The sequence below is a fragment of the Cherax quadricarinatus genome, chromosome 29, assembly GCF_038502225.1.
Source record: "Cherax quadricarinatus isolate ZL_2023a chromosome 29, ASM3850222v1, whole genome shotgun sequence".
Taxonomy (NCBI): Eukaryota; Metazoa; Arthropoda; class Malacostraca; order Decapoda; family Parastacidae; genus Cherax; species Cherax quadricarinatus.
Window position 1 is genome coordinate 23,444,730 of NC_091320.1, and position 22,016 is coordinate 23,466,745.

Consider the following 22,016-nt stretch of genomic DNA (forward strand, 5'->3'; position numbering starts at 1 on the left):
GTTGTCTGACGAGGTAGATTTGGTTGTCTGACGAGGTAGATTTGGTTGTCTGACGAGGTAGATTTGGTTGTCTGACGAGGTAGATTTGGTTGTCTGACGAGGTAGATTTGGTTGTCTGACGAGGTAGATTTGGTTGTCTGACGAGGTAGATTTGGTTGTCTGACGAGGTAGATTTGGTTGTCTGACGAGGTAGATTTGGTTGATGTAGTAGTTTTGATTGACGAAATGGATTTCGTAGGTTGATGTAGTAGATTTGTTTGTCTTATGCAGTAGATTTGTTTGATGTAGTAAATTTGTTTGTCAGATATAATAGATTCATCAGAAATAGAAGATTTGATTGATGGGAGTAGATTTATTAACCTGAATAAATAGATTTGGTGGTCTTTTTAGATAATTTTAATGATTTTGAAGACGTACATTAGTTTTAATAACCAGACTGACACAGTAAGAGTACGTAGCAGAGACAGCAAGGATAAGGGAAGAAGGGAGGGATAGAAGAAGAAAGAAAGACGGTAAGGAGAGGGAGGGAGGAACGAGAGAAGAGAAAGGATAAGAGAGGAGGAGGGGAGCGCATGAGAGTGGAAGTATTTATAGATGCGAGCAGAAGGATAAGATCCCACATCTCTGGATCAGATACCACAAACACTTACCGATTCTCTTATATGAGAGTCACTTTTTTTTTAATCCTCCTTCGTTCTTAATATATCCTTAATATATCCTTAATATATCCTTAATCTTCAATATAGCCACGTCATTTCAATCATATATTTGAAGTAAAATAACCTGTTAATCTGACATCTTGGTTCATAAAAATGTAAGAAAAGCTTTCCTGACTGTTCTTAAGCATTTATAGGCTATATTATTTTGTTTCGTTGTGTTTTTTTATAGAAATATCTGTCAGTACAGTGTGTGTGTTTATAAGGTTGGCGTGGACGACTGTGTGAGGTGTAGATGTGGCACCACTGCAGCAGGAACCTTGTCACCTCTGCAACAAGTAACGGGAACCAGTTTCACCTACCAGTCCTTACCTGGCCTTCACCTTACCTGTAGACACACACACACACACACACACACACAGAGCGAAGAGGCGGGTCCAGGAGCTGTGAATCGACCCCTGCAACCACAAATAGGTGAGTGCACATACAAACTGGAAAATATCCCACATCCTCACACACTTGTGTTTACTTTTTCAGATTATTATTATTATTATTATTATTATTATTATTATTATTATTATTATTATTATTATTATTATTATTATTATTATTGAACATTAAAATGGTATAAAATACCTTACATACTTAACATTATTATTATTATTATTATTATTATTATTATTATTATTATTATTATTATTATTATATTCACGGGGAAGGCTGCTGGCATAACATGGATAATTAAAATTTTGTAGGTTCTCTTAAACTTCAGTTTTCACTCTAGATGCCACTTTTAGTGTTTCTCGTTTTTTTTTTCGAGAAGTTACTATAAACACACATTGTATTACCTGATAATCTCAAGGATACATTGTTTATACAGTACTATATAAGAGTCAGACGTAGGACTGTATTTGTAAATTATTTCTACGATGGTTGACCTGCGACTCACTCTCACACATTATCTCCAGAGCTGGAAAGGCGACAACCCAAGATTAAGATATATTAAAACAAGAAAATGGTAAAATAGAAAGTATACCGAGTGTCGTTAGAAATTTATGACATATACCTGACATCAAAAGTTTTGCTGGAGCAGAAAGACGAGACCAGGAGACCGGAGTGTTGAACCTTTGTTACGTTTCTGTTCCGCAACATTTGGGTATCTTCATTCTGGAAACGTTTCGCCACACATTGGCTTCTTCAGTCCAGTGAAGAGAAAGGTGGAAGATGGGGAGGAATTTGAGGTAATCAGTCCCTCAGCCTTGAGTCGATGACTTCAGTCCATTCATTCACATGATAATAAGACTTACGCGCCTTTGTGGATATTGCTGCCAACCAGAATGAAGGTCAGTCTAATGTAGGGAAGCCACTATAACCGCAGTCAAACTAGAGAATAACCTAAGAAAGACTTTAATCTCAACAACTGGGATTAGAGCAAATCTTGTTGCACTGAGATATGTACGTCCATGTATACACACCTGTCAGTGTACATAACCTGCCATAGTAGTTTATATTTACTCTTTAAAATCCTCTTCCGCGTGTGCGAAATTGAAGCATATAATTCTTTCTGGAATTATATGCAGTGAAAGCAAACAAGAGGTGTAAACACAGGTATGTGGAAGAGGCGTGCCAGGTGGTAGACAGCGCTGCTGTGGCCTCCTATAATACTGTCTACTGAGGTTATTGTTCTTTGTGACGCGCTACTCCCTCAGGGACCTGTGACGTAACATTATACCTTATAGCCACATTTACCTGGAGTTTACCCAGAGAGAGTTCCGGGGCTCAACACCCCCACGGCCCGGTCTGTGACTAGGCCTCATGGTGGATCAGAGCCTGATCAACCAGGCTGTTACTGCTGGCTGCACGCAATCCAACGTACGAGCCACAGTCCGGCTGGTCAGGTACCGACTTTGGGTGCTTGTCCAGTGCCTGCTTGAAGACAGCCAGGGGTCTATTGGTAATCCCCCTTATGTATGCTGGGAGGCAGTTGAACAGTCTCGGGTCCCTGACACTTATTGTGTTGTCTCTTAAAGTGCTAATGACACCCCTGCTTTTCATTGGGGGGATGTTGCACCGTCTGCCGAGTCTTTTGCTTTCGTAGTGAGTGATTTTCGTGTGCAAGTTCGGTACTAGTCCCTCTAGGATTTTCCAGGTGTATATAATCATGTATCTCTCCCGCCTGCGTTCCAGGGAGTACAGGTTCATGAACTTCAAGCGCTCCCAGTAATTGAGGTGTTTTATCTCCGTTATGTGCGCCGTGAAGGTTCTCTGTACAGCAATTTCACCTGCCTTGAAAGGTGCTGTTAGTGTGCAGCAATATTCCAGCCTAGATAGAACAAGTGACCTGAAGAGTGTCATCATGGGCTTGGCCTCCCTAGTTTTGAAGGTTCTCATTATCCATCCTGTCATTTTTCTAGCAGATGCGATTGATACAATGTTATGGTCCTTGAAGGTGAGATCCTCCGACATGATCACTCCCAGGTCTTTGACGTTGGTTTTTCGCTCTATTTTGTGGCCAGAATTTGTTTTATACTCTGATGAAGTTTTAATTTCCTCATGTTTACCATATCGGAGTAATTGGTCAATTTTGGCGCAATTTTATGTCTCCCAAGACGTAAAAATAATATTGGTGGTAAAGAATATGTCAAATTGTAATGGGTGAATTGTTATTATAATCAAAACTAAGCGCTAAACCCACCAGGGAAGGTGGAAAAGTTGTCTAGTTTCATTACTAAATTGTTCTTCTTTACTTTATAAAACAAGAAATGTAAATGACTCAATGGAAATAAGTCACTTTGTCTGACTTTTTTTTTTTGGAGTATCCTACGTAATTTATACATGTTGCTATGTATGATAATTTGTGTAACTGTATTTATGTGTACTTGTACCTAAATAAACTTACTTAACGTTGAGAAAAGCTTCGCGGGAGCTAAAACCAAGACGACAGAGTGTGGAGGCTTGATATGTTCGTTGTGTATGTGGGATATGGTCGTTCCACTCCGGCCTCGCTGATGTATTATCACCGTGCGTTGCTCAGGCATCCCGGCTCTGAAAAGTTGAATGGCCCTCATGCACGAGGAACATGCAACAGGCAATAACTGTGGGTACAACAGGAGACGACGGAGAATGAGAGCAGAGTGGCTGAACAGGTCAGTTACATCCCAGACACCGTTAGAGGGTCAAGGGAAGGCGGACACCTGTGTGCGTGTGTCTCGTCCGTCCGTGTGTGTGTGTGTCTGTGTGTGTGTATGTGTGTTCCCTGCCAAGTCTCAGTCGACCTGGAACACTGGTCATAGGAGCGTTAGGGCTCCGTTTTTTAATATCGTGTTGTGTTTTGCTGCATTACGCAGTCGTATACAAACATTGACGAGCGAGTGTATGAGACAAGGGAACAGCTAGACATTCACATTAGTTACAAAAACAAACCTAGGAGTGACGTAACGACCTAAACATTAATTTACAACACACCTGGCTGCTTCCTCGTGTCACACGGATCTACAACACACTTGGCTGCTTCCTCGTGTCACCCACGGATCTACAACACACCTGGCTGCTTCCTCGTGTCACACGGATCTACAACACACTTGGCTGCTTCCTCGTGTCACCCACGGATCTACAACACACCTGGCTGCTTCCTCGTGTCACACGGATCTACAACACACCTGGCTGCTTCCTCGTGTCACACGGATCTACAACACACCTGGCTGCTTCCTCGTGTCACACGGATCTACAACACACCTGGCTGCTTCCTTGTACCACCCACAGATCTAAAATTTTCTCTAGGTACAGGTAAATTTTACCTCGTTGATTCTAGTTACTATAAAAATTATTTTTCTTTTAGTATTACCATTGCTATTAACGTTATTATAATCACAGGATGCGCATCGTAGCCTCTGTAACCTCTGTATTGAACTGTTAAACCCATTGGTTGGCGAAACGTCTTCATAATGAAGATACCCAGGTGTTTCGCGCATCTTATTCATCACCTTTGGGATGCGCTAAAATTGTAAGTTTTTATCAGGTTTGAAGCCTATCCACTAGAGAATTGTCATTAAAGATGCCATCTACTCGTGCATTAACACTGTCTTGCTGCGGCTAAGTTATCTTCGTCACAGTCATTTGTTTTTCACAATCAGCGGGTTACATATTTAATGTTGATAAATTAGACACATGTGCAACTCTTGGGTATCTTTATTGAGGAAACGTTTCGCCACACAGTGGCTTCATCAGTCCATACGTAGGAGAAACTTGAAGAACAGGAGGAGAATGAGGTAATCAGTCCCTCAACCTTGAGTCGATGTGTTCAGTCCATCAATCTTGAATAGAATACGGCATATGAGCGGAGAAGCAGCTTATAAACCGTATGGCAGGAGAGGTGCAGCAGTCATAGGTGGTGTCACATTTGTTCAATGTGGAAGTAGGTCGTGCCCAAGAATTAGGCAAGGAAGTAGGTCGTGCCCAAGAATTAGGCAAGGAAGTAGGTCGTGCCCAAGAATTAGGCAAGCGAAGAATTCCTAAGTATTAAGATCCCAAGAAGTTGCAGTGTCTGACAGGTTTTTAGATGAATGGTTCAGAGAACCGTATGGACTGATGAAGCCACTGTGTGGCGAAACGTTTCCTTAATAAAGATATCCAAGAGTTGCACATGTGTCTAATTTATCAACATGTCGGTTCTCTGAACCATTCATCTACAAATATTTAATGTTACTTGGGACGTGTGATAAGTGCGCGTCACCGGCATCATTATCTTTTGTGCAGTTGTTTTAGCCCAGGTGTGCTGGGAAACAACAGACGTGTACGCTGCATGACCCTTGTGGGTTTAGTGCTTAGTGTTTGATCGTAATAATAATTGGCGTGTTAGGTAAAAGGGGCACATATGCAACTAATGTGCGACATTTTTATTGTGGCAACGTTTCGCTCTCCATGCTGTCACGCCTTGATAAAGCACCTGAAGAGCGAAACGTTGCCACAATAAAAATGTCGCACTAGTTGCACACGTGTCCTCATACCCAACATATTGTGGGTAATTCTACCAACATTGTTACAACAACAGAGGTGCGCAACTACCTCAGCACAGCACCAAATTAGCATCAGCAGAGCTCTCGCATTAGTCTCCCCCAACAGACATTAACGTGACATACACCACCATTATTCGTGTTCACCTCGAGTCCACTCATGTCCACATCTGATACTGATTGCTACATTAAGACAACAGCGGTAACAATATATTACGTCTTTGGTCATTCACCGGTAGTTTGCCGTCCTTGTCATAACAGTTTGTATACTATGAAAAGAAATAAAATTTCGACTTGATTTGTGGTGTTAGGCAGCTGATGCAGATCACATTTTGCACCATCCAGTATCACCTGGACATTTTGAGTTCAATTCTTTTCTTCTCCTGTCATGAAAGATCCTTAAATGATTTATCCCGTGATTTATCAGCAGTACTGGTCTGCCACACATTGTGTCAACTTGCTCAGTGGTGCCTCGAATTTCGTACAGCTTCCAACGCGAACAGTTATGTAAGTGTATTTTTGTAAGTGCTTTTGTAAGTGTATTTTTGGGTCGGAAACGGACTAATCTAAGTTACATTATTCCTTATGGGAACAAATTCGTTCGGTAACGGCACTCGAACAGCCTTCATGAACGAATTGCGGCCGAAATTCGAGGTACCATTGGATCTGGAGGTAAACAGTACACCACCATAGAAACAATGTTCCATGGGATCATATGTTGTTAACTGGGAACGACTGACTCTTTTAGCCGGAAGTTCATTACTGGAGCTTCAACCATTGTGCTGAAAATAGTTTGGAAAAATTTAGTTGAAAAATGAGAGACTTGTGCAACATTTTGGAATATTTTTTTGTGGAAACATTTCGCCAGCCAGTGGCTTCTTCAGTCCAAAACAAAGAAGAATGGTGGAATATGAGGAAGAGTTTGTGGTAATTCGTCCTTCAGCCTGGAGTCGATGTGTTCATCCATTTTGAGGGAGCTGGACAGGCTGTGGTTCTTACGTTGGATTGCATGCAGCCAGTATTTACTACTGGCTTATCAGGACTTGATTCACCGCGAGGCTGGGTCGTGGACCAGGCCGCGGAGGTATCGGCTCCGGGAACACCCTCCAGGTATACGGTGTAACTCGCCAAGGAGCTTTATCAGGCTCCTGACGAGCGAAACTTAACCTAAATATAATCAGAACGGTATATTATCCATACTCTCGTAGCTTCACTTGTCTGATTCGTCTGATATACAGAAGTTGGGGTCAGAAACGATGCACAGTGTAGCTATTTTTGTAGTTGCCATCTTTGATTTTTACAAATTCTGCATAATGTTCAAAGTTGCCATGGTGACACTGATGGATCATGTATCAGGGACACCCATGGTGGCACTGATGGATCATGTATCAGGGACACCCATGATGGCACTGATGGATCATGTATCAGGGACACTAATGGTGGCACTGGTGGATCATGTATCAGACACCCATGGTGGCACTGATGGATCCTGTATCAGAGACACCCATGGTGGCACTGATGGATCATGTATCAAAGACACCTATAGTGGCACTGATGAATCATGTATCAGACACCCATGGTGGTACTGTTGGATCATGTATCAGACACACCCATGGTGGCACTGATGGATCACGTATCAAGGACACCCATGGTGGCACTCATGGATCATGTATCAGGGACACCCATGGTGGCACTGATGGATCATGTATCAGGGACACCCATGGTGGCACTGATGGATCATGTATCAGGGACACCCATAGTGGCACTGATGGATCATGTATCAGGGACACCCATAGTGGCACTGATGGATCATGTATCAGGGACACCCATAGTGGCACTCATGGATCATGTATCAGGGACACCCATAGTGGCACTCATGGATCATATATCAAGGACACCCATAGTGGCACTCATGGATCATGTATCATGGACACCCATAGTGGCACTCATGGATCATGTATCAGAGACATCCATGGTGGCACTCATGGATCATGTATCAGGGACACCCATAGTGGCACTCACGGATCATGTATCAGATACCCATAGTGGCACTGATGGATCATGTATCAGGGACACCCATAGTGGCACTGATGGATCATGTATCAGATACCCATAGTGGCACTCATGGATCATGTATCAGGGACACCCATAGTGGCACTCACGGATCATGTATCAGATACCCATAGTGGCACTCATGGATCATGCATCAGGGACACCCATAGTGGCACTGATGGATCATGTATCAGATACCCATAGTGGCACTCATGGATCATGTATCAGGGACACCCATAGTGGCACTGATGGATCATGTGTCAGATACCCATAGTGGCACTCATGGATCATGTATCAAGGACACCCATAGTGGCACTCATGGATCATGTATCAGGGACACCCATAGTGGCACTGATGGATCATGTATCAGATACCCATAGTGGCACTCATGGATCATGTATCAGGGACACCCATAGTGGCACTGATGGATCATGTATCAGATACCCATAGTGGCACTCATGGATCATGTATCAGGGACACCCATAGTGGCACTCATGGATCATGTATCAGAGATACATAAGGGCGATTCACATGGAAACAAAAAATATTGGACTATGATCAGTACTAGTAGCGGCCAACATACATAAACATCCCGGACATGGCAGAGAGGAGCTTAGGACGACGTTTCGGTCCGACTTGTACCATTTACAAAGTCACACCGTGTGACTGTGATTATATGCGGGTTATTTGTGTATCGCTTCAGTCACTGCATTATGCCTTGTTGTTGTTTAAATCTCACCCTTATGGCTGCTGGATAGTGTCAGCTCTGAGGGTTTAGAGCATCCTCATGGCTATTACCATCACAACATTAAAGATATTGCAATATTTAATTTTTAAAGGGGGGTGGAGGGGGTAAGCCAGCGGAAGGCCTCGGTCAAATGATCAAAAGCTCCAGCCGCTTCAACCAGTATGACTAAGACCCACGTTAGGAAACACTTATCCTATTTCCTAAGAAACCTTACCTAACCTAACCTAGTAGGGTTTGCTAGGATAGATCGAGCTGGGTTAGCTAGGATATGTCGAGTTAGGTTGCTAGGAGAGGTCTAGTTTGGTCAGCTTGGATAAGTCGAGTTGGGTTACTTGGTGGAGGAAGGGGTTTTTGATGCTGAAGAGGGTCCTTGATACAGTGAGGAAGGTGTCCATGATGCTGGTGAATGAAAGAGGTTCTTGATCCTGAAGGAGGATCCTTGATGCATGGAGGGAGGGATCCTTGGTGCTGGTGAATGAGAGGGGTCCATAATGCTGGTGGAGGGGGGGGAACCTTAGTGATCATGCAGAAGAGGGGTTCTTGATGCTGGTAAAGGAGGGTCCTTGATTCTGCTGAATGAGTGGAGTCTTTAATGTTGAAGGAGGGGAATGGTTCTTGATGCTTATAAAGGAAAAAGTTCATTGACGCTAAGGAGGGGAGTTCTTGATGCTAGTGAATTAGAGAGGGGTCTTTGATACTAGTAAAGGGGCACTTGATGCTGATGGAGAATAGCCCTTAATGCTGCTGGAGAATGGTCCTTGATGCTGCTGGAGAATGACCCTTGATGCTGCTGGAGAATGGCCCTTGATGCTGATAAAGAAGGGTAAGGGTCCTTGATGCTGGTAGAGCAGAGGGGCCCTTGCTGGTGAAGGAAGGAGTCCTTGATGCTTGAGGAGAGGGGTCCTTGGAGGAGAGACGTTCTTGATGCTGGTGAAGCAGGGGGTTTCTTGATGTTGAAAGGCAGGAGGGGTCCTTTGTGATAGTGTAGGAGTAGATGTCCTTGATGAAGGACGGGAGGGGTCTTTGATAATAGTGAAGGAGGGGGAGCTGTCCTTGCTGGCAAATGAATGTAGGTGTCCTTAATGCTGGTTAAGGGCTTTTTTTTTTCCAAGGAATTGCTACTATCGTTCCCTTAGAGCTTAAATCAAAACTGATTTCTGTGAATCCCTCATATTCCTCTAGTACTGTATAAACCATACGTGTTTAGCACTTTCCCATGAATATAGTCTAGTCGCTCATTTCTTCTTACCTGTACAATATACCTACGACAGGTATACAGGCTGCTCTCGCAGCCTGGCTTGAGATCAGGCAGTACTGATTGCTTGGTCAACCATAACATGCGGGTCCTGCTGACCCGCATATTCTTCACACCCTGATTGATCTCCCACTAGGCTGAGTTCCGTCTTGAAAACTTCTACATTTGTTCCAACAGTATTTTTGACATGTACTGGTAGCAGGTTGAATGGTCTGGGGCCACAGATGTTGACAGTGGTAATATATTGTGGCCACGGTGGACCTGTTCACTGTGTGTCACTCTGCTATATCTCTCACTCTAATACGTTGCTATAGAAGTGTTAATTTATGCTGAGGCCCTCGATTATCTTCCAGCTATAAAAGATATCAGTCTCTCATTTGCTTCAGAGAATATTCCAGGTATGTTGAGGCATTCCCAGTAGTTTGTGCTTTATTGGCTCTCTCTAGGCAGTAAAGAATCTTTACCTTTTCTAGCTCTGATATATCTCCTGCCTTGACTGGAGCTGTCAACACACAACAGTCCTCCAATCGAGAAACCACAATTGATCTGAATAGTGTCACCGCCGGTATGTTTTTTTTTTTTTTTTTTACTGAAAGATCTTATTCACCTTGTTATACTCTTGGCCTTAGCAAGATTCACCTTATTTTGTTCTCTAGGTAGGGCTTATGACGTATCAAATCTTCAATTTGCCCCTTTCATTCAACAAGGTGATCTTTTGTATCCAGTACTCGTTTTTAGTACTTAATTCTTACCGTAAGTGAGCAATTAGAATTTCTCACCATGTAACAACTTTTTATTTTTCATTGCCCACTGGAAGACTTGTTAATATCTTTCATTTGTCTTTTTATTTCAACTAATACTTCCCCTTGATTATAATAATAATTTCTACTAATACAATTTCATGCTTATTTCTCTCTCTCTCTCTCTCTCTCTCTCTCTCTCTCTCTCTCTCTCTCTCTCTCTCTCTCTCTCTCTCTCTCTCTCTCTCTCTCTCTCTCTCTCTCTCTCTCTCTCTTATCCATATCGTCCACAAAGGCTCTTAAGAAACTGTGACGAGCGGTTCTTCTGAGGATAAACAGTAAAGACGCCTTGGGGTAACTTGTCTAAGGCTAGATTATGCTTTGTCTTCTGTTCATTAAAACAGTGAATATACATTTCCCTAGTTTCCTGCTGTACCTAATGAACCTAGCGAATGTATTGTTTACTGGCAGGTTGATGTGACCTGGACGCAGGATGGTGTTTCCAGGTATACTACGTAAGATAAACAAGACGCTTCCAGCTTTACTCCAGACCATCGTTATTATCTGCCTCCTCCACTTCATGACTCAGGTACTTATTATTATTATTATTATTATTATTTATTGTTATTATCATCACAGGGAAAGCTCTAAATTCATGGTAATTATATGGCACCCAAAGGCTTTTAATGTAACTAGATTTAATTCAAGAATGGTAGGATAGTACCAATTCTTTGCACAAGAGCTGTGAACCAGCATGAAGACGCCACCTTGAAGACTGAACTAGTAAAAAAAAAAAACCCACAAGAATTTGCTTTTTTTCTCTCAGGGCATCGTCACTAAAGTTCAGAAGAAATTTCATCTGAGCCGATATGGTCACACAGATGCTGGCTCTCAGCGGCCTGGCAGGCGAGCAACCATCCGTACAGCTGGTGGTTTCAGTCACAGCTCCCGGCCCCCACGAAGTAGCAGCCCTAGCACCAGCACTACAACCACAACTACAACCACTACCACACCCATGCCACCACCACCTGATGGCTTGATGGAGAAGGAACATAGTCGACGACTTGACATACTGCACAGAGCTTGTTCAAGGTACTGCATTTATTGCACAAAGTTTTTTCAAGGTATTTCATTTCTAGTATTATTAACATGCATGTTATTCAAAGCCATCGCTCGCTGGTGGTTTTCTTGACCTGGTTTTTATATTCATGGAGAAGTGATAACTCCGTAAAGATTATCAAGAGCCTCAGTGATAGAAAGTACAGGTTCGGTCGAAGGAAGGGGACAGTAACTCAGTTCTACGGATCAAAAGCCCTTGGTATTATATTCCTCGGAGAGCCTTAAAACACAGGAGTCATCCAGCGCCTGAGGGACTGGGAGACAATCAGGTTCGATCCAAGGGAGAGGAGAATAGCTTCAGTTTCTTGGATCAAGACACCTCCATTGAAAGGTAAACATTTGCAGTCTTACTGCAGTTTCTCATCCCAGTCAAAATATTAATATTCGAGACTGACACTTCCATGTTAGAATCTATAGACATTTGCCTGACTTTGTGAAGAGTAATTTTTAACTGCAGCCGACAGTACATAGTGTTTTTCATTATTATTTGTATTAAAAGCAAGCAAATGCAATCTTGCTTCATGTATACTTGTTTTTTATATTACCGCACATCTGATGAATTAGTCGGAAGATAATTTCTATCACCTCTTGCGCCGAATAGATAATACGCATTGAGTCCTCAGGTTTATGGGATGATTTATGTTCAGTGTATATGTACAAGTGTCCAGTCCTTCACCACCGCTCGGTTCCGACGTTCATAATTTTTTTATGGTTGGTGTCAGGTTAGTTTAATATGTTTATTATGCACCCCATACCCATCCTGTGGGCGGTAGTCAAAAGATTACAGAGGTACATAATGGGTCCAGGGACTGGGCCTCAAAGTTTTGATGGCTGAGCAAGCTACAGAGGTAATGAATTCACAATTTACAAATGTAATGAACTCCAGGTAGGTCTAGTCACAATCATGACAAGTTACAAAGGTATTAACAGATTATAGAGGTACACAATGGGTCCAGGGACTGGGCCCCAAAGTTTTGATGGCTGAACTAGGTACAAGGTAATGAACTCACAAGTTACAAAGGTAATGAATACTGTAAGAATGGTTACTTGCGTTTATACATGGCTATAATCATGAACAAATTTTAGAGTAATGAGCAATTCACACTTCCACACCCGGTCACAACTGTAGTGAGTTATTGGTGCAAATATTGATTGTTGAGTCACACGCACACACACACACACACACACACACACACACACACACACACACACACACACACTCACACTCACACACACACACACACACACACACACTCATACACATACACACGCACACACACACAAACACACACGCACACACACACACACAGGAGCTTGGACTCGACCCCTGCAATCTCAACTAGGTGAGTGCGCACACACACACACACACACACACACACACACACACAGTGCAGTGGGTCACAAGCGCCAGGCTCCGAGAATCTTAGTGCTTTTAGGGCGTGTTTTAGCAGCTGGAAGCAACCAGTGTTAGTGACAACGTCAGTGAACAACCCTACAAGTGATAACCAAAGTATTAGCAAAAATAAATAAAGTAAAGGCGAGAGAAAGCCTGAAATTATACAACAAAATTTCAAAGTGCCAGTTCGTTGAGGCCTAGTTGGCACTTGTTGCCACATTGTTACAAATATACAAAGTACAGAGTGACTAAAGAGAAAAGATCAAATAGAATTAAGAGATGTTGGCTAACGACAAACTGTGATGTAGCACACAGCGTGAACAAGCTAGCCAGAAAGGGGATATATATATATATATATATATATATATATATATATATATATATATATATATATATATATATATATGCAATAAGATCACAGTAAACAGGTGATTTCAAAATATGCAAAACAACCACTCTGAAAGAATAGAGAAATTCCAAGCGCTTTCATGACTACTCACATTATCAAGGAACTATCATAGTTCCTTGATAATGTGAGTAGTCACGAAAGTGCTTGGAATTTCTCTATTCTTCCAGAGTGGTTGTTTTGCATATATATATATACATATACATAAATATATATAAGCAGAGAAGGTGGCAGCAGTAGGCCTGAGGAAGTAGCGCGGCCATAACAGGTTGGGTGTCATCACAAATGAGAAGTGTACTTACCAAAAGTGATGTGTAAATTATAAAAGTAGCAGTATACAAGTGATAAGTGTGGTAAATGAGGACTCAAAAGGGCAACGAGAAAAGAATAGCTGAAGAAGTCAGCGGCGGAAGGGCGAGGTGCACGAGTCATCGTACAGCGAGCATCGTACAGCGAGCATCGTACATCAGGCATCTGGATGGACGTCCCCTCTGAGTTGTAACGTACAAATCACCTGTTTGTGGTTGGCGGGAAGTTTTGAGTGGTAGAGCCGGCCCTACGATCACTGGTGGCTGGCTATCACAAACCCTGCTCCAGAGCAATTATCATACACACAACACCTAGCAGTAGTAGGAAGATAAAATTTGTAGGAGCAAGGAATAGGCAGGAGGATTAAGTTGTGGCTAATGGGACTACAGCCCTGACAACAGTTTCGAGAGATAATGTTTTAGGACACAAAGACAGTACAATCTGAGAAGCAAGTATTGGGTACACATGTAGTAAAAGGTAGTACATAACTGGGTGAAAGAAAGACTCATTAACACACGCTAGTATTATAATTATTAGAATTACTCTCAGTGTTAATGGTATCTTATTAGTATTATGGATACACAGAGGTGAATTGTATTTCTGGGACATATAAACAACTGACGTGCTCACACACACACGCACACACATACACTCGGGGCCAGGAGCTGAGTCTCGACCCCTGAAACCACAACTAGGTGAGTACACACAGCTGATCCTTGGAAATTGACCGCATCCCCTCACCCCCCCACACACCTTTCCCTCCCCCACAGACCTTTCCCCTCCCCCGCTCTTGCCTTCACTCCCTCCTCCCTCCTATGTTTCCCTCTCCCCCTCCCTTGTGTTTCTCTCTCTCATAGCCTTTTTCCCTCCCCTTCCCCCTACTCTTTCTTTCTCTCCCTCTCTCTCTCTCTCTCTCTCTCTCTCTCTCTCTCTCTCTCTCTCTCTCTCTCTCTCTCACTCCCATCACCATATCTCTCACCCTCCTCTCTCTCTATAGGCTTCTCTCTCCATCTCTCCATTTCTCTCTCTCATAGCCTTTTCCCTCACCCTCCTTTCTCTCTCTCTCCCTCTCCCTCTCTTTCTCCCTCTCTCTACCCTTTCTCTCCCCCCTCACATTTCTCTCTCTCCCCCCCTTGGTCTTATCCCTCACCTCCATACTCTCTCCTCTCTCTCCCTCTTTCTACCCTTTCTCTCTCCTCCTCTCTCTCCCTCTTTCTACCCTTTCTCTCTCCCCCTTGCACCCTTTCCCTCCTCTAGCCTTCTGTCTGTGGTAAAAAACAAACAAAAAAAAAAAAATGGGTGGCCCTAGAGGAAGGAAAACCAGAGATCTGGTAGACGAACCAGGGAGGAAAGACTGGGAGTTAGAGCTTCAAAAAAGGGAGGAAGAGTGGGGAAGGAAGATAGTAGAGCTTGGTAAGAAAATGGAGGAGCGGATAGCTGAAGAGTGCAGGAAGTGGGAAGTACAGGTCTTAGCAGCAGAAGCTAGGATACAGTGCTTAGAAGAGAAACTGCAAAGGCTGAAACAGATTAGAGAGACAAATGACAATTCAGATGTGACATCAGGAAATTCAATGTCAGGCACAGACAAGGGGACGGTAAGCAACAACGGAGACACACAGTACACGAAGGCCCTATCAGACCCACGTGGGGCCAGGGAAAAGACGAGGAGCACACTAAGACAATGAAGACAATGAAGGTATGCTATATGCAGAGATTCTAACAGCCAACTGCAGTAGCAAGGGACAGCTGGTCATGAAAGACAGTTCACTGAGAATAGAAGTTTCAGATATGACAGGGACTGAAGGCAAGAACATGTCAATGGAAGGAAATAAAATGCCTCAGAGGAAGCAGATGGAGACTCAGTGGGAGGAGGAAAGGGCGAGGTCAGTTTTTGTGTACGGGCTCCAAGAAGCCAAGGGGGACAACTTTGAAGAAATAAAACAGGAGGAGAAAAAAATGATTGAAGGCATCATGAAAACAATAGGTGAGGGCGATATGACCCAGGTGACAAATTTTCAGAGAATTGGGTGGTTTGTGAGTGGAAGGATACGGCCTGTCAGAGTAACTTTCAAGGAAGAATCAGTTCGAACCAGGATTCTGCAAGAGAAAGCAAGACTGAGGGACAAACAGGGGTACCAGAGAGTATACCTCGACCGCGACAGAACACAAGAAGAAAGGACTACACTGAAAAAGAGGGTACAGAGACGCAAGGAGGAACGAGAGGCAATGACGAAAATGAGCAGGACCCAGACACAGGAGGAAGGGCAAACACATCCCACAGAATCTCCCACCAAAAGACTCCAACCGCGACATTCCCAACGCAACTGAGCAACCTATACTACAACCCACTCACTGTTCCCTCTGCCACCAACCCCCATATCACAAACCTCACCCCAACAGCTGTCCCTTATGGGCACTCTGACCCCACCCCCATCATCACAAACCCCACCTACACCACTGCCCCATATAGGCCCCCACCAAGGCTCTCGCTCCCCCAACCCCAATATTCTTGCATGACCACAATGATAGAAAAGAAACTGAAAGTTTGGTACACAAACGCGGATGGAATAACGAATAAACATGAGGAGTGGAACGAAAGAATCAGTGAAAAATCCCCAGACATCATAGCAGTCACAGAAACAAAACTCGCTGAGACAATAACAGACACAATCTTCCCAACGGGATATCAGATCCTGAGGAAAGATAGGAGTAGAGGGGGAGGAGGGGTTGCACTGCTCATAAAACACCAATGGGGATTTGAGGAAATGGAAGGCATGGACATGATTGGAGAAAGAGACTACATTGTAGGTACAATTCAGTCCGGAGAACATAAAGTAGTCATTGGAGTGATGTATAATCCACCACAGAACTGCAGGAGGCCAAGAGAGGATGTACGAAGAAAACAACAGGGTGATGGTGGACACACTGGCTGAGGTGGCAAGAAGAGCTCACTCGAGCAGAGCAAAGTTACTGGTAATGGGCGATTTCAACCACAGGGAGATCGACTGGGAAAACCTGGAGCCACATGGGGGTCCCGAAACATGGAGAGCCAAGATGATGGATGTGGTACTTGAAAACCTCATGCATCAACATGTCAGGGACACAACCAGAGAGAGAGGGGAGGATGAGCCAGCAAGACTGGATCTTGTGTTCACCCTGAGCAGTTCAGACATTGAGGACATCACTTACGAGAGGCCCCTTGGAGCTAGCGATCACGTGGTTCTGAGTTTTGATTATATAGTAGAGTTACAAGTGGAGAAGGTAACAGGAACTGAAGGGGACAGGCCAAACTATAAAAGGGGGGACTACACAGGTATGAGAAACTTCCTGCAGGAGGTTCAGTGGGACAGAGAAATGGTAGGAAAATCAGTAAACGAGATGATGGAATATGTGGCAACAAAGTGCAAGGAGGCAGAGGAAAGTTTTGTTCCCAAGGGAAACAGAAATAATAGGAAGACCAAAACGAGTCCTTGGTTTACCCGAAGGTGTAGGGAGGCAAAAACTAAGTGCAACAGAGAATGGAAAAGGTACAGGAGGCATAGGACCCAGGAAAACAAGGAGATTAGTAGAAGAGCCAGAAACGAGTATGCACAGATAAGGAGGGAGGCCCAGCGACAGTATGAAAAACGACATAGCATCGAAAGTCAAATCTGACCCGAAACTGCTGTATAGCCACATTAGGAGGAAGACAACAGTCAAGGACCAGGTGATAAGGCTGAGGAAAGAAGGTGGAGAACTCACAAGAAACGATCAAGAGGTATGTGAGGAGCTCAACACGAGATTTAAGGAAGTATTTACAGTAGAGACAGGAAGGACTCTGGGGGGACAGACCAGATGGGGACACCAGCAAGGAATACACCAACAAGTGTTGGACGACATACATACAGATGAGGAGGAGGTGAAGAAACTGCTAAGGGACATCGATACCTCAAAGGCAATGGGACCGGACAACATCTCCCCGTGGGTCCTTAGAGAGGGAACAGATATGTTGTGCGTGCCACTTACCACAATCTTCAACACGTCCCTGGAAACTGGGCAACTACCTGAGGTATGGAAGACGGCAAATGTAGTTCCCATTTTTAAAAAAGGAGACAGAAAAGAGGCACTAAACTATAGACCTGTGTCATTGACGTGTATAGTATGCAAAATTATGGAGAAGATTATCAGGAGGAGAGTGGTGGAGCACCTGGAACTGAACAAGAGTATAAATGCCAACCAGCACGGATTCACGGAAGGCAAATCCTGTGTCACAAACCTTCTGGAGTTTTATGATAAAATAACAGAAGTAAGACACGAGAGAGAGGGGTGGGTTGATTGCATCTTCTTGGACTGCAAGAAGGCCTTTGACACAGTTCCTCACAAGAGATTAGTGCAGAAGCTAGAGCATCAGGCGCATATAACAGGAAGGGCACTGCAATGGATCAGAGAATACCTGACAGGGAGGAAACAATGAGTCATGGTACGTAATGATGTATCACAGTGGGCACCTGTGACGAGTGGGGTCCCACAGGGGTCGGTCCTAGGACCAGTGCTATTTTTGGTATATGTGAACGACATGATGGAAGGGTTAGACTCAGAAGTGTCCCTGTTTGCAGATGATGTGAAGTTAATGAGGAGAATTAAATCTGATGAGGACCAGGCAGGACTTCAAAAAGACCTGGACAGACTGGACACCTGGTCCAGCAAATGGCTTCTCGAATTTAATCCTGCCAAATGCAAAGTCATGAAGATAGGGGAAGGGCACAGAAGACCACAGACAGAGTATAGGCTAGGTGGCCAAAGACTGCAAACCTCACTCAAGGAGAAAGATCTTGGGGTGAGTATAACACCGAGCATGTCTCCGGAAGCACACATCAATCAGATAACTGCTGCAGCATATGGGCGCCTGGCAAACCTGAGAACAGCATTCCGATACCTTAGTAAGGAATCGTTCAAGACACTGTACACCGTGTATGTCAGGCCCATACTGGAGTATGCAGCACCTGTTTGGAACCCGCACTTGATAAAGCACGTCAAGAAACTAGAGAAAGTACAAAGGTTTGCGACAAGGTTAGTTCCAGAGCTAAGGGGAATGTCCTATGAAGAAAGATTAAGGGAAATCGGCCTGACGACACTGGAGGACAGGAGGGTCAGGGGAGACATGATAACGACATATAAAATACTGCGTGGAATAGACAAGGTGGACAAAGACATGATGTTCCAGGGAGGGGACACAGAAACAAGAGGCCACAATTGGGAGTTGAAGACACAAATGAGTCAGAGAGATATTAGGAAGTATTTCTTCAGTCATAGAGTTGTAAGGCAGTGGAATAGCCTAGAAAATGACGTAGTGGAGGCAGGAACCATACACAGTTTTAAGACGAGGTTTGATAAAGCTCATGGAGCGGGGAGAGAGAGGGCCCAGTAGCAACCGGTGAAGAGGCGGGGCCAGGAGCTAAGAATCGACCCCTGCAACCACAAATAGGTGAGTACAAATATGTGAGTACACACACACACACACTCATACACAGCAGAGGCATTTCTTAGTTGATTGAGGCCCGAGGGGATGGCGAGCGTGGCGGCTGATGACATGACAAAGGTGACAAAATGCTTGCCTGTAGGAGAACCAGGGAGGAAAAGCGGTATGAAGTATACAAGGTGGCCAGTTTGTACTGTCAAATTGTTGTTGGGAGCAGTAAGGAAACAAGGTGTATGAATTGGAGGTAATAATAATTAGGAAGTGATCACTGTTGTGTAGATTTATTGCAGTCCAGTCAAATTCTAATGCTACAGAAGATGGGCAAAACATTAATGATATGTAGGAGCCCCGTGGCCTGGTGGCTAAAGCTCTTGCTTCATACGGCGTGGTGTGCGGGTTCGATTCCCGGCGAGGGTAGAAACATTGGGCGTGTTTCATTACACTGGTTGTCTATGTTCCCCATCAGTAAAATGGGTATCTGGAAGTTAGTCGACTAGTGTGGGTCGCATCCTGGGACAAAACTGACCCAATTTACCCGAAATGCTCTGCAAAACGAGCGGCTTTCTGTATAGTAATAGTCAATGATGTCAGCTAGGACATGTTCTTGTACATGTACTTGTAGAAATAAAGATATTATTATTATTATTATTATTATTATTATACAATACGGACAAGATTAATTACACACTTGCTTTTCCAATTCAATGCAGAGGTACACAGAAGATCGTGGAAGAAGAGGTAATCAGTCTCTCGGCCTTGAAGGTGCTCCGTACTTTAGTCTTGATGAATCTATATATTATTGCAAGCGATAAACCCGTATGGTAGGGTAGTGCTAGGGAAGGAGCATTTCAAGGTTAGACTGCAGGGGTGCGAGATGGTATTTTAGGGGGGTGAAACAAAGAACCCTAATGAGAAGCTCAATTCCGTTTATTTTACTCGCGGTACTGTATTTGCTTGTATTTGTGATTCAAAAACTAGAAATTTGACTTCATCTTCAAATGTCATGTTACTTTTGTAAGCTGTTGCAACAGTAATCAAACATTTCCTAGGGATGCGGGGTAGAGAAAAAGTTAGGAACCCCTGGATTAGAGGGTATAAGTTAGTAGATTGGGGGGGGGGAGGATTGCAAAAATAAAATCGTAGTTTGTGTAATTAAAAATCTGCATCAAAGGTGGGATTTTCGGAAAGGTCTGCGTGTTAGAACAATGGTAATGTCAGAAGTAAATCCTGCGTAATGTCCCTGAACAACAAGACTATCTATTAAGATAGATGGTCCCAGTGGATTCTGCCTCTTCAGTAGAAAACTACTGTTCCACTTTTTTGTAAGACAGGAACCTCGGTCTACGACATCTCATTACAGATTCATTGCTCTTACTAGTGAAAGTTGTACAATAAGTTGTTAGAATGTATAAACATTTATTATGGTATTTGGAAACCGTAATTCTCTCTCCCAGCGTGTTTGGTTGTCTTCAAGGCCTTTCAGTCGGCAATACTTTAGTCCATATGTATTCCTACTCATTAATGCCTTTTCCAATAACTACTCAGTTATTGCAGTCTTTCTTGATCTCAAAAAACTTTGACACTAGCTGGCGTTACAATTTGGCCTCATGCAGCCTTCGTTGGGCCTTCGAGGCAAATTGTCGCTTTTCCTTAGGGATTTCTTGTCGGAAAGGCACTTCTGTGTCCGGGTAAATAATAGCTCTTCCCTTAACCTCTTTTCAGGCTGAAGGTGTCCCTCAAAGCAGTGTTCTTAGTACTACTCTCTTCCTGCTTGCTATCAATAACCTTGCCTCTGTTCTCCCTTCTTGGTAGTCTCTGTCGACGATTTTGCTATAGCTTGTTCAGACACTGATGTCACCTTGTAGAAGTCTCTCTCTAGAGTGCTACTGATAGTGTTTCGCACTGGGCCATTTCTCCTGGGTTTAAATTTTGTTGCTAGAACTCATGAGATTATTTTCACAAGATACCTTGACCCTCATACTGTTCTATCTGTGAAGTTCTGATGTGCTGTTCAGGGATATTGTCAAATTTCACGGTCTTGTTTGAACACCGAATGTTCTGGAACACTCTTGTAACCTTCCTGAAAGCTGCTTGTCATAACTGCCTGAACTTCCTTAAAACTCTAGCCCATCTTTCTTGGGGATTGACAGACGAACCCTTCATCACCTTCATTCTGTTCTAATCTTATATGAACACCTACGATGACCAACTATTCTTCAGCCTCCCCCACTACTATCTCTAACCTTGATCCCATTCATCACCGATTATGTTTCTTGTTTTTTCGATCGTCCCCATTTGTAAGTCTATATATTATTATAATCAAATAAAGCTAAACTGACAAGGGTCATGCGGCGCATCAATAACTGGGCCTCTACCCTTCAAACAGAACTGTTTGTCATACTCCTTGCACTCAAATGCGTCCATGTATCTAAGGTTGACACTTTAATTGTAACTGATTCTCTCTCATCCATAAATGCTCTCAACTCATTAAGTATAAATTGTGGCATGCTTGTGTCAGACGCCAGACATAGGTATGGTAAGATTGTGGACAGTGGAGTCAGAGTGCACATGCTGTGGATTCCATCTCACATTGGTCTTCAGATGCATGATAAAACTGATAAATTGGCTAAGCTGTATGCTTTCAAAGATGGAGTAGATTACAATCTTGGGTTGTCAGCAGTTTGAGAACAATAATACGAAAAGAACTTCAATTGAACTTTATTGACTTAAGACTTAGGGAGATTGACACAAGTCAGTCCATCTATCATCATTCCATCATGCAGGAGGAGCCACATGTCTATGGCGCATCCAGCAAGATGAGCAGACTCTTGGATGTCACTACCGCCCGGCTCCGGCTGGGTTACA

The 22,016-nt window shown here is 43.5% G+C and overlaps 1 protein-coding gene across 3 annotated transcripts in view; it reads left to right on the top strand.

The window, feature by feature from the left end:
* The first annotated feature begins 960 nt into the window (after positions 1-960).
* LOC128694607 (carbohydrate sulfotransferase 10-like) overlaps positions 961-22,016 on the top strand; it is a 29,755-nt gene continuing 8,699 nt past the window's right edge. Inside the window, exons 1-3 of one of the 3 annotated variants that reach the window (XM_070089649.1) lie at positions 961-1,130; positions 10,935-11,052; positions 11,290-11,555. In XM_070089649.1, coding sequence (XP_069945750.1) covers positions 10,957-11,052; positions 11,290-11,555 — 362 coding nt within the window. In that variant the 5' untranslated portion in view covers positions 961-1,130; positions 10,935-10,956. Of the gene's footprint in view, positions 1,131-3,814; positions 4,443-10,934; positions 11,053-11,289; positions 11,556-22,016 lie in introns of those variants that run through there. The other 2 variants (XM_070089648.1, XM_070089647.1) reach the window with 2 other exon arrangements.